This window comes from Chelmon rostratus, chromosome 5 (assembly GCF_017976325.1).
Source record: "Chelmon rostratus isolate fCheRos1 chromosome 5, fCheRos1.pri, whole genome shotgun sequence".
Lineage (NCBI taxonomy): Eukaryota > Metazoa > Chordata > Actinopteri > Chaetodontiformes > Chaetodontidae > Chelmon > Chelmon rostratus.
Window position 1 is genome coordinate 25663213 of NC_055662.1, and position 11698 is coordinate 25674910.

The window sequence follows — 11698 nt, forward strand, 5'->3', positions numbered from 1 at the left end:
CTTTAGGTAAATTTCCAATGTTTGGTATGTTCCTCAGTCCCTCCCCTTTCACTATCCATGTGATGCAGGAAATGTTTTTGTTGTCAAGCCACATGTGCTCGCTGTTTTAAAGGCAGCCAACACTCCCCCTTCACGACAACTGAGCCGAGATACAGACGCGAGCACATCTTCTGTGAGGAAAGAGCTGTCTGCTGCTTCAACATGGCTAAGGAGGGTGACCACAGGGACACAGGTAAGATGTTTGCTGTTGCTCTTTATGGAGACACTGGATATGCAATTTACAAAACTGTAAGTTTAAATATTAATAAGGTCTGCTTGTCAGTTTGCTAAAACTAAATATTCATACTGAAACTAAGCTGATCGAAAGTAATTTACAGTTTTACATTAAAACACAAAAAGTTTAGTGTCAGTTGATTTTTTTTAAGCTGTTAATGTTGACAATACATATATTTTTATATATTATTACTTTGAAAATAGCTCTTTCGTTTTTTTTCTTATGTACATCATTGTTGTTAAAAATTAAACCAGGGCTCTCGTAAAACAGAAGCGAGCTGTTGTTCATTCCCTTTTCTTATCATTTATGGCTGCTGTAAAACTGATTAGTGAAAAGAAAGAAGACTTGAAGCAAACAGAAATACGGCAATAAAGTGTATAATAATGGGGAGATAACGGGAAAGTATACAGTTTACTGGAAATGTTCAGCTTATCACTGATGAGAGGAAGCTTTACACAGAGCAGCTGTAGGTTTATGGTATAGCTTCAGTGAGTGGGTCACACCTGTGGGATGAGTATGGATGCACACGAGTGGGTTAGCGTTTACTGCAGCTCACCTTTTGACAAATCAGCTGATGTTATGAATAGACAGTGTTCACTTTAACCTGTTCATCAAAAGTGAAAAGAGTATGCTACTTTCAATATGACTTGTTTACAACTTAATCCAATGTTATACACATAAAACCTTATTGTCTTTCTTATTATAACACTGCAATAAAAACAAATATTGCTCACATCTGAGAGGGTTATGGTGTTTAGAAATGACACTTTTGTCACATTATGTCAAGCAACAGCTTGATCTTATTAGAATAAGTTGTCGATGATTTCATATAATTTTATAATGGAAGACAAAATCTCTTCTTATCATCCAAAATTCAGCACAATTTCTGCACAAAAAGTCACTGTTTACTACGTTGCATTCAGATAACAGTGGCAAAACTTCCCAGCTTGTCTGTAACACATGCATGATATCCATGTGCTGGCGCTGCAAAATAATTTACTGTGTACAAACGTGGCTTGCACATCAAGAGTGATTTTGATCAACTGTGATTTTGTTGCTGCCGCAGAGAGGCCACACAGGTGTTCCATGTCCTGCCTCGGTCCTCTGACCTTCCACAGTCAGGCTGTGGGAGTCAAGGTCCGCCTGAGCCGGGGCTGTCTACTCGCAGAGAGATCGGGGGGCACGTTCAAGCACGGCCTGGTGTTCAGCAGCCGCCCGCTGAAGATCAATGAGAGGATTCGTCTGAGAATGGAGAAAGACGCGGATCACTGGCATGGAGCTGTGCGCGTGGGCTTCACCAGCACGCCGCCTTCAGCCAGGTCTCTGCCTCTGCCCACCATGGCCATCCCCGACCTCACCGACACACCTGGGCACTGGGCCGCTCCTGTGCATGAATCCTACTGCCAAGCAGGTTCAGAGCTGGAGTTCTGGGTTTCTTATGGAGGCGCCATATACATCACAAGCAGCAACACCAAGCAGCAAAAACTGCTTGAAGGAGTGGATCTGAGCCGGCCGCTGTGGGCCATGATAGACATCTACGGAAAGACACGCTCCATTTACCTACTGGGTCAGTTTACTTGTAAATAACAATGACAATGTTTTTTGTGATACTGTCTGTTTTCCTTGTTCTGATTTATGAACAGGATATTTCACATGCCTCATTAATGCATCCACCCTTTGCTGCAGGCTCAGAGAAAAGAGGGCTTCTTTGCACCAGACGGTCCTGTCCTGCACCTGAATGCCTCACCTCACCTGACGTTAAGAACCACTACAGTTTGATTCCTCATGGAGACAGTGATGAATGCATGTCGTCTTTTGACACTGAAGACCCAGCAGGTGAGAAAGAGTCCTGCCAGCAACGTGCTATCTCATTTCAGTGCTTCGCTGCTTGTGTTGAATTTAGCGTTTGTCAGTCTTGTAATTGTGATTTCTCGGTTTTGATCGCAGATGACAACATTGTATTGGACTGTGTTGTGTGCATGAACAGGAACGCCACGACCTTCCTGCCTTGCGGCCACCGCTGTCTGTGTCGCCGCTGCACCCCCAGAGTGGTCCAGCAGTTTGGCTGCTGCCCGCTGTGTCGGCAGGACATTGGCGCTCCTTTAACGGAGGTGTGCTAAGCTGCAGAGTGACTGTGACAAAGAAAACACGATGACTGGCACCTGCTTCATGTGCTCTGGTGGTGGTTGGGGAGGTTTGCCATCTGTGACCCTGATTGACCAACCAGGAAACTTTGTGACATGTTATTCAACTGTCTCCTCCTTAAAATGTAAATGTTGTACAGCACATGTAAGATAAGAAACACTGAGATGCTGATGCGAAGATACTGAGCTGGAGTATTTCCTGATAACGTAAAAGAATGTGTGAAACTTTAGTAGGAGACAGCAGTTTTATTGTGACTGTTGAATAAGGATAAACGAATTTTTTTTCTTTTGGTGAAGACAATTGATGGCACATAATTTAAAATGTAATTTAAATGTTCCTCCTGTACAGTTTATATTTGCCTCCTTGGTGAAAATCTTACATCAATCTATGCTTTTGTTAAGTTAGTTTTCTCTGAAACTGATGTTTTATATATATTTGATTGTAAAAATATGACTGTAAAAAGAAAGTAAATGTTATTATATTTATCATTCTTCTTTTGTGTGTGTGTGATACAAATTCCTAAAACATCTCTGCCTATTAGCTAAAACAGCTGTTTTCAGCTCTTCACAAGGTCCATAAACTAAATATTCATACTGAAACTAAGCTGATCGAAAGTAATTTACAGTTTTACATTAAAACACAAAAAGTTTAGTGTCAGTTGATTTTTTTAAGCTGTTAATGTTGACAAGACATATAATTTTTATATATTATTACTCTGAAAATAGCTCTTTCGTTTTTTTTCTTATGTACATCATTGTTGTTAAAAATTAAATCAGGGCTCTCGTAAAACAGAAGCGAGCTGTTGTTCATTCCCTTTCTTATCATTTACGGCTGCTATAGAACTGATTAGTGAAAAGAAAGAAGACTTGAAGCAAACAGAAATACAGCAATTAAGTGTATAATAATGGGGAGATAACGGGAAAGTATACAGTTTACTGGAAATGTTCAGCTTGTCACTGATGAGAGGAAGCTTTACACAGAGCAGCTGTAGGTTCATGGTATAGCTTCAGTGAGTGGGTCACACCTGTGGGATGAGTATGGATGCACACGAGTGGGTTAGCTGCAGCAAACAAATGATTGACTCGCATCTGCTTGATGTGGTCAAAATGTGGAGGCGTGAGAGGGTTATGGTGTTTAGAAATGACACTGTTTTGTCACATTATGTCAAGCAACAGCTTGATCTTATTAGAATAAGTTGTCTATGATTTCACAATATTTTATAAGCAAAGACAAAATCTCTTCTTATCATCCAAAATTCAGCACAATTTCAGCTCTTCACAAGGTCCAGAATGAATTGTCTAGAGGATGTTTTTCATGGATTTTGGAAATTAAAACATGCATCCACGTACTGCTAATACCAAACCTGCAGTCCCTCATCATTGCGCATGTTGCAGCAGGAGCCTTAAGAAAGGTGAAAATGCGAGTTAATTACTCAACAAAACTACATGAACACAGTGGTTATTATTATTTTTGTGTTCAGTATAGTATGTGAAAGTGCAACAATTAGCTAGTTTCATTATTACTTGTGTACAGCTATGGCTGTGTTCATAGATGTAAAACGACCATAAAAATCAACCTTAAGCAGATGTGAGTCAATCGTTTGTTTTGCTGCAGCGTAAGTGAGATTTTACACGTATAACATCAGATGAAGTTGTAAACTAGTCGTACTGAAAGCAGCAGACACTTGTTCTCTCACTTCTGACCTTAACCTTAACCAGCTGGTTAAGATAAACCAAAGCACAAGCAAGCTGTTTCATAGTTTGATATCGATGATTAAATTCAGCTGCAAGAAATCAGAATCTTCAGCTCCAAATGTGTTTGTCACTTATTCACACTTTCACTACTTTTTTTTAAATCCAAAATTTTACATTACATTTACATTTTTCATACATACTAAATGTGAAACAAAGCTAATGTTTGAATAAACGAGCTATTAAAATTAAGAAACAAAACATCATGTTCTTGTTTTCGTGCTGTTGTCTTCCCTGTGTTGCTCCTGCGTTAGCTATGTCCTATCAGCCGTGGTGGCTGAGGAAACAGTTGCAAACATTGTGACCTGTGACACTGCAAAGCCTCCGTTTGCACTTTGGACTCACGATGGAGGTCATCCCGACACATCCTGCATCAGCCTTTCACTGACAGGGTGAGGAAGTGGTCAGTCCCATCATATCTCATATCATCCACAGGCCTGGGAACTTCTGCCTGTTTGATTAGTCTTGGCTGGTTTTTGTCTTCATTTCCTTTGAAGGGTCGTCCCCTGGTCTGCTTTTCAGGGTAGATGAGTCCTTGGGCAGCATCCAACCTTAAGTACGTCTAACACTGGTGTTTCTGTGCCAGCGTTGCTGCACCACCCTGGTGGAGAAGCCACATGACAGCACTGTCAGACATCTGCCAAATTCTGCACAGGTGTCACCGGTCAGACTTGCTTGAATGTGACACAGGGCAATCATCATATCAGCCAAATCCACTGCTCCGACATAATCAGAGGACATGGTCGTTGGTGTAGCGCAGCGCATACGCAGGTCTAGGCCAGTCAGGGTTACCCACAATACACAATATCCAATGTTTAGTTAATGTTTGCTTTCAGAATTACAAAAGACCTTGTGATGCTGCATCGGCGATGTGTTAGAGGCACAAATGAAGAGCTTACCCACCTTCCAGGCACAACTGCACCACTGGGCATGGCGTGCTTACCTTCCTCATGTCCTCTTTAGAGTAGCATCTCACAGGAGTTAAACAAGGTGACTGTTTTGCTATCTGCACCTTTGACCAGCAAGCTTTGCATTGTTGTCTATAAAGTTTATTTTGATGACTCATCAAACTCAATGATGCAGAATAAACTGTCAAACCTGCACAGCCGCAAAACAGCATTTGCACCAAATCCGAACTCTTTTATGTGGAGTTTGAGCAGCACCATCAAATGTAGAATGCAAGTGCATACACAAAACCACCTCCATAGCGATCTCAACCCCCCTGTTTTGGGGTTTGCTGGGGAGAGACTGCAGCAGAATTCCAGCTTTTCCGCCTTTGTAAGGAACCATCATCTCATCCGCTGAGAGCTGGTTCTCACATACATGGCATGACATCTGCTCGTTTGTCACATTTTGCATCTGCTGCCTGGTAGTTTTCCACTGCAGGCATTTTCACCATACCCATGATCGGCTTCATTCCAATGAATGGCTTGATTACAAAGGCATTAGTGTTGGTGCTGCATCCAATGAGCTGACAGGAATACAAGTTTGTCTGGTGAGCACTGACCTCAAAAATGTCCTCTTCAAACAATTTCGCAGAAGTAGGCTGGAGCTGGGCAGCTCATCTGGTGCAGTGTGGTGTCGCAGTAGAGTGGTGTTCATGCTTTGTTTTTCTCCACCTGTTGAAAAGGAAACAAGTGATGAATGAAAAAAAAAAACACATACACCCACCTTCCCCCAGTGTGAACCACCTGACGATGTGTAACCATACACAAACTCTGGTCTCTCTCCCTCTGTGTGTGTGTGTGTGTGTCGGTGGGGGCTCCTTCCTTCCTCTCTTTTACTAACACACACCATATGCACATCATGTATTACTGCAGACACATGCAGTATGCACAGCAAACCCACTGGAACCCACCAGTGAAGCTATAATCAGATGGGGTCTGCTGCTGTCTCCTTCCTCTCACTGTCCCGCTGCACACAGCTCATCTTCCTCGCCAATTCCCTCCTCAGACTTCACCTGTCGCCTTCATGAACTGTTAAACTGCTGACTGAGATTCCCTGAAAACACATGTACGCTGGCAAATGATCAAATATTAGATATTAAGGAGCCAAAATGGGCGCTTTAATTGTTATATTATTACATATTATAGAATTTGATTACTATTGATTCACTGATATGTAAGATGCATTTAACGGCTGCAATAGAGCTAATTTTATTCATTTTCCAGACTTGTGGGTTTTTTACTTCACTGTATGCCAACACATTGTATTTCATGTGCTCAGACATTTCTAAAATCTTCATCTGAAAAGAAACCAGCATCTATTAACTAACTAAGTCATCAATATTTCCCTCTGAAATGCAGGAGTAGAGGTAGGAAGTAGCTTCAAGTACCTCAAAATATTACTGAAATGCAGGATCTGAGTAAATGTTCTGAGTCCGTGTGCACTGCCATTGTGGATTTTGGTACAAATGATAGGCATATTTTTGAGTGTTGGCATGAAGCCGCATCACCTGAGTACCCGACCCATCAGTGTTTCTCATGATATAAAGTGCACCCACTGAATGTCTCTGTACCCACATCCTGTTGACTGACAGTATGTGACAGTTTGTTTGTGATTTTTTTTCCATTTGCTCTATGTGGGTTAAAGGACACTGATGTTGGATCACAGCGTCTGTTTGACAAGTGCAGATTGTTTTGCAGATTTAATCTTCACCATAGGACTGGAGAAAAAAAAAATCTCAAATGAACGCATTATGAAACAGTAATCCTCGTGCTTAATATAAATATTTTCTATTTATGCACATGTGTGATCTATTTACAGGATAGATTTAGGTAATGGGGGCTGCACGGTGGCTCGGTGGTTAGCAGCGTCGCCTCACAGCTAGAAGATCCCCAGTTCGACCCTGCCTGGGGTCTTTCTGTGTGGAGTTTGCATGTTGTCCCTGTGCAGCGTGGGTTTTCACCGGGTTCTCTGGCTTCCTCCCACAGTCCAAAAACATACTGAGGTTAATTGATAACTCTACATTGTCCGTAGGTGTGAATGAGTGGTGTGCGTCGTTGTTTGTCTGTATATGTAGCCCTGTGGTAGGCTGGCGACCTGCCTTCGCCCGAGAGACGGCTGGGATAGGCTCCAGCCCCCCGTGACCCTGCAAAGGATTCAGCGGCGTATAGATAATGGATGGATGGATTTAGGTAATGAAGTTAACTTCCTATATGTTGTACAGGCTCTTTTTTCTCCTTCTTGTCATTCATTGGCCTTATATTTCACATGCATATAAAAGTGATTGCAGTTTGTACTCAAGTAATGTACTCGAGTTATGGAAGACTTTGTGAGAAATAAGAAAAATGCCTCACCAAATCACTGTCACCGTCTACTGGCACTGAGTATCAAACAGAAAGTAATTGTCCTGTGAGCAACTTTGCATGCGGCACTCAGGAAGCGACCTACTGTTGATAGATTTTCTGTGACATATGCAGTTGTCCAGTTGTAATCTACACAATCATATCACTACACTCTTTTTTCCATCATTCTTATTTTGTGCATGTTTTAAAAATTCCTACAACAGCCATTGCATCAAACAAAGCAATCAGACAAAACAATCTGCATTCAAGGTCCACTGGAGGAAGTGGACCTTGAACAGAAATTGTTTTGTCAACTTCTCTTTACAAGGTCAAGAATCCAGTTCAAAGCAAGAGCTATTCATGGATTTTGGAGATAGAAACATGCTGCAAAGGATGATTTGTAATTTTGTAAAATGAATACAACAGCAGCGCATGGGAGAAATCCTGGATCTTTGCAAACAGAGGTAAAGATCCACGTGCACACTGCACACAGAGTAGTGCTGAAACCAAACCTGCAGTCCCTCATCATTGCTCATGTTGCATCAGGAGCCTTAAGAAAGGTAAAAATGCAAGTTAATCAATCAACAAAACTACATAAACACAGTGCTTATTATTATTTTGTGTTCAGTATATTATGTGAAAGTGCAACAATTAGCTGATTTCGTTCCTACTTTTCTACAATTATAACCATTTCCATAGCTGTAAAATTAGCATAAATATCAAGCTTTAAAAAGCACCAAAGTAATTGATTCACAAAGCTGGTTAAGATAAACCAAAGTACACTCAAGGTGTTTGTAGTTTGAAATTAATGTTTAAATGTGGCTGATGGTGCAAGAAATTAGCATCATCAGCACCCAATGTCTTTGTCACTTATTCAACTTTCATTTCATAAGTTCATTTGTCATCTGCTCATTTGCTCCATGTGGGTTAAAGGACACTGATGTTGGATCTCAGCTCATGTCTGACACGTGCAGATTGTTTTGCAGATTTGATCTGGACTGGGAGAGAAAATCTCAAATGAGCTCACAGGTTTTGACCTTTGTGTAACAGTAATCTTCGTGCTTTATATAACGAGAATATGCAGTCCAGTAACACATAATATGTGATGCATGATAACATGTTTGACATCTGCCACCTGCTAAGAGCCACGACAGATATCTATGCACAGATCACAAGTATTTACTTACTCAATAGGTTCATTTCCTGTGTGTGCTACAGGCTCTTCTTTCTTGTTCTTCTCCTTTATTGGCCTGATTTTTCACATGCTTTGCCTTTCGGCTACTATAATAATGCATTACACTGTTTTGTGTATATATCACTTTTTAAATTTCATTGATAATGTGCGTGATAAACCTCGTTTGCTGTGGCTGTTAACATAGGTAACATAGCGAGAGTAGGGGGTTGCTAGGGCTGCAGCCCCTCCTAGTGGCTGTAGCTTAGAATCTTAAATGCATCAGCAATAACTGACCCCACACCAGTCTACAAGTATCAGCAGCCCAGGCAAACCCAAAGCAAATTGATAGCTGTTCTTGAACCATTTGGAGTACATGCATGTGTTTGGTCTCTTTTGAAAGGCAACACTCTGAACTTTAATCCCCAGTAATGCTACCGGCATTGAGCGTCAGGAATTTTTTAAATACACTGAAGTAAAAGTTTATTTTCTTCATATTTGTCTAGATAAATATCTATATATTCATTAAAGCAAAATCTTGGCCATCTATATTAATATTTGCAGTACCAATACCTATATTTTGGTTACATAGCTACCAGTTTACTATATTTATCACTTCAAACTGTGTGTAATATCCCTATTCAAACTAAATTGCTTGATTTGACATGATTCAGCTGTGATACAACCACTGAAGGGAGCAGATCAGCGTTCTCAGAATTTCATTGGCTATTTAAAGCGTCAGTCATCTGCAAAATCGGCTCAATCATCACACAGAAGAAGAGAAGCGGGCCCTTTCAGTCAACCCAGAGCATGGTTGACCTCTCTGGCTGCTAGGCTTCATATGGTAGACCGTGATTGATCAAGTAAAGTGTCATTTGAGACGTGAGACTCTGCAGAGTAACTGGAGACAACATGGCACCCGTGGGTATATGTTTCTGGAAGTTGTAAAGGGGAAACCAGAAGATAAACGGAAGACGAACACATCTCCTAATTTAAAAGGAGAAAACATCATAGCATGCTTTGGACTAAATGTTGGAGTGGATCATCTGGACCTTTGCTGATGTTACCAGGCAACTGTTGTGTTATGAGTGTTATCGATCTGTGGATCACCCAGAGACGTAACCCGTGAGTTCCCTAAATGTTGCTTCAATTTTAAAAAGCAGTTGTCTGTCTGCTGTTGGCGTTTATTGAGCCTCCTGTTGTGATTGTATCTTGAAATAAATTGCATCAATCGATTCAGGAGAATCTTAGCTTTCTAATGGTGCATAATACCGAAAAGCAGCGTTTTTGTCAATAGAAGGGAAGAACAATAAAACAACAATAAATTCTGTTACGGCTGGAGGCGGGCTGTTGTAATGGTAAGGGTTTTTGTGTGTGTGTGTGTGTGTGTGTGTGTGTGGGGGGGGGGTATATGCCTATAACAGTAATCCTCGTGCTAACGAGAATATGCAATCCAGTAACATGCAGTATATGATGCATGACAAACAACAGCAGATCAAGCTGATAACATGTTTGACATCAGCCACCTGCTAAGAGCCACGACAGATATCTATGAACTATTTACTGGATGAATTGGTTCATTTCCTGAATGTGGTACAAGCTCCTTTTTTTTGTTCTTCTCCTTTATTGGTTATTGATTTTTCACATGCATCCCCATGCATGTGTATAACAATGCATTATACTGTTATGTGTAAAAAGTCCATATGTTTTTAATTGTACTAACAATATGCATGATAAACCTAATTTACTGTGGCAGTTAAGTCTAAATGTTCACAGTTGAATTAGGGAAGAAATTATATTTTGATTCAGTGATCTCTTCAGACCGATGGTGGCATGTTTGTGATTGTGGCGACATCTGTCTGTGTTCATGGTGAAATATGAACCCCACACAGTTCTCCTCAGACCCACTGAGGGGCAGTGTGATGCAGCTTATCCAGTGACTGCACTGCAACGCGAAGTGAGCTAACAGGAGAGTTTTGGCAAAGTGCATCTTGTTCACTGATTTTTGGAAATAGACTCTAAGATTACAGATGTGTTATCAGACCACTGATGGAAGCTGAACTGCAGCTGCTAATTGTACAGATGTAACAAAACTAAAGTGTGTCATAAACTTGTCTCTCATCTGGAACGTGATTCCACTGAACGCAAGCGGTGTCACTGTGGAGCCGTGGGTCACCGTCTCCTGGGTCCATCAAGAAGATGGACTCCAGAGAAGGAGAGAGACGTGACCTTTGGTTGCTGATCTCACAGCCAACCTGTTAAATATTTATCTTGGATGGCCGATCTGAGAGCCGCCTCTGGACTCGGAGTGCAGGAATCCAGCAGGCATCTGCACACTGTCTTGGAACAAGGAAACACAGGAGTGGGAACAGACAGATAAACCTCCTGGGGAGCTTAACAGAAGCTTCAGAGTGTAGTTTCAGAAATACAACCGGTCTGCTGCGATGACACTGTGGGCTTAACAGCAATTAGCTTCTCTTGGCTTTGCTGCAAGCTTTTACTCATACTGGGTGAGTACATTTGGCCTGGTACTGGAGAAGCACATGGAAATACTGAGACTTCTGGGCCTCAATGTATGTGTGTATACATCAGAACGTCACTCAGGAATAGTCTTTCCTGAATGTGAAGATAGAGCTTGCAAAAGAAGATAGAGCTTGTAGCAGCGAGACAACATAGAAATGAGAGAAAGCGCTCCAGACTGCCTTCTGTGCTTGATCTGAACGTGACAGACGCAGCATCTGAAGGCCTAAAACAGTGAGCAGAGCATGCTATTATGACATGTGTGTCACGCAGGCCTATGCATTGAGATCGCTGTGGAAATCGCCTCCTCTTCCCTTGCATGTAAAACACTGGAGGGCGGTGCCACTGAGCCTGTATGAGAATCTCTATTATTTCCAGCTGTGGATGGAAACTATTACTGAGTGCCTTCTCCCTGATGAGTGCACGCTCTCTCTCTCTCTCTCACACACACACACACACATATACACACGCCTACAGACCCTCAGTCAAACATTCAAACCCACGCTGAATCATTCACCAAAGATAAAAGACACCCTGTTGGCCTGAGAAA

The 11698-nt window shown here is 41.6% G+C and overlaps 1 protein-coding gene across 2 annotated transcripts; it reads left to right on the forward strand.

The window, feature by feature from the left end:
* The first annotated feature begins 77 nt into the window (after window positions 1–77).
* On the forward strand, window positions 78–2905 carry LOC121607190 (E3 ubiquitin-protein ligase NEURL3). Of its 2 annotated transcripts, none has more exons than XM_041937900.1 (4): window positions 78–232; window positions 1341–1841; window positions 1961–2110; window positions 2222–2905. In XM_041937900.1, exons 1-4 carry the CDS (start codon window positions 202–204, stop codon window positions 2392–2394), a joined length of 855 nt encoding a protein of 284 aa, XP_041793834.1. In that variant the 5' UTR covers window positions 78–201; the 3' UTR covers window positions 2395–2905. The 2 variants fall into 2 exon arrangements, with proteins under 2 accessions (XP_041793834.1, XP_041793835.1); XM_041937901.1 differs by having other exon boundaries at window positions 2262–2905.
* The last annotated feature ends 8793 nt before the right edge of the window (window positions 2906–11698 follow it).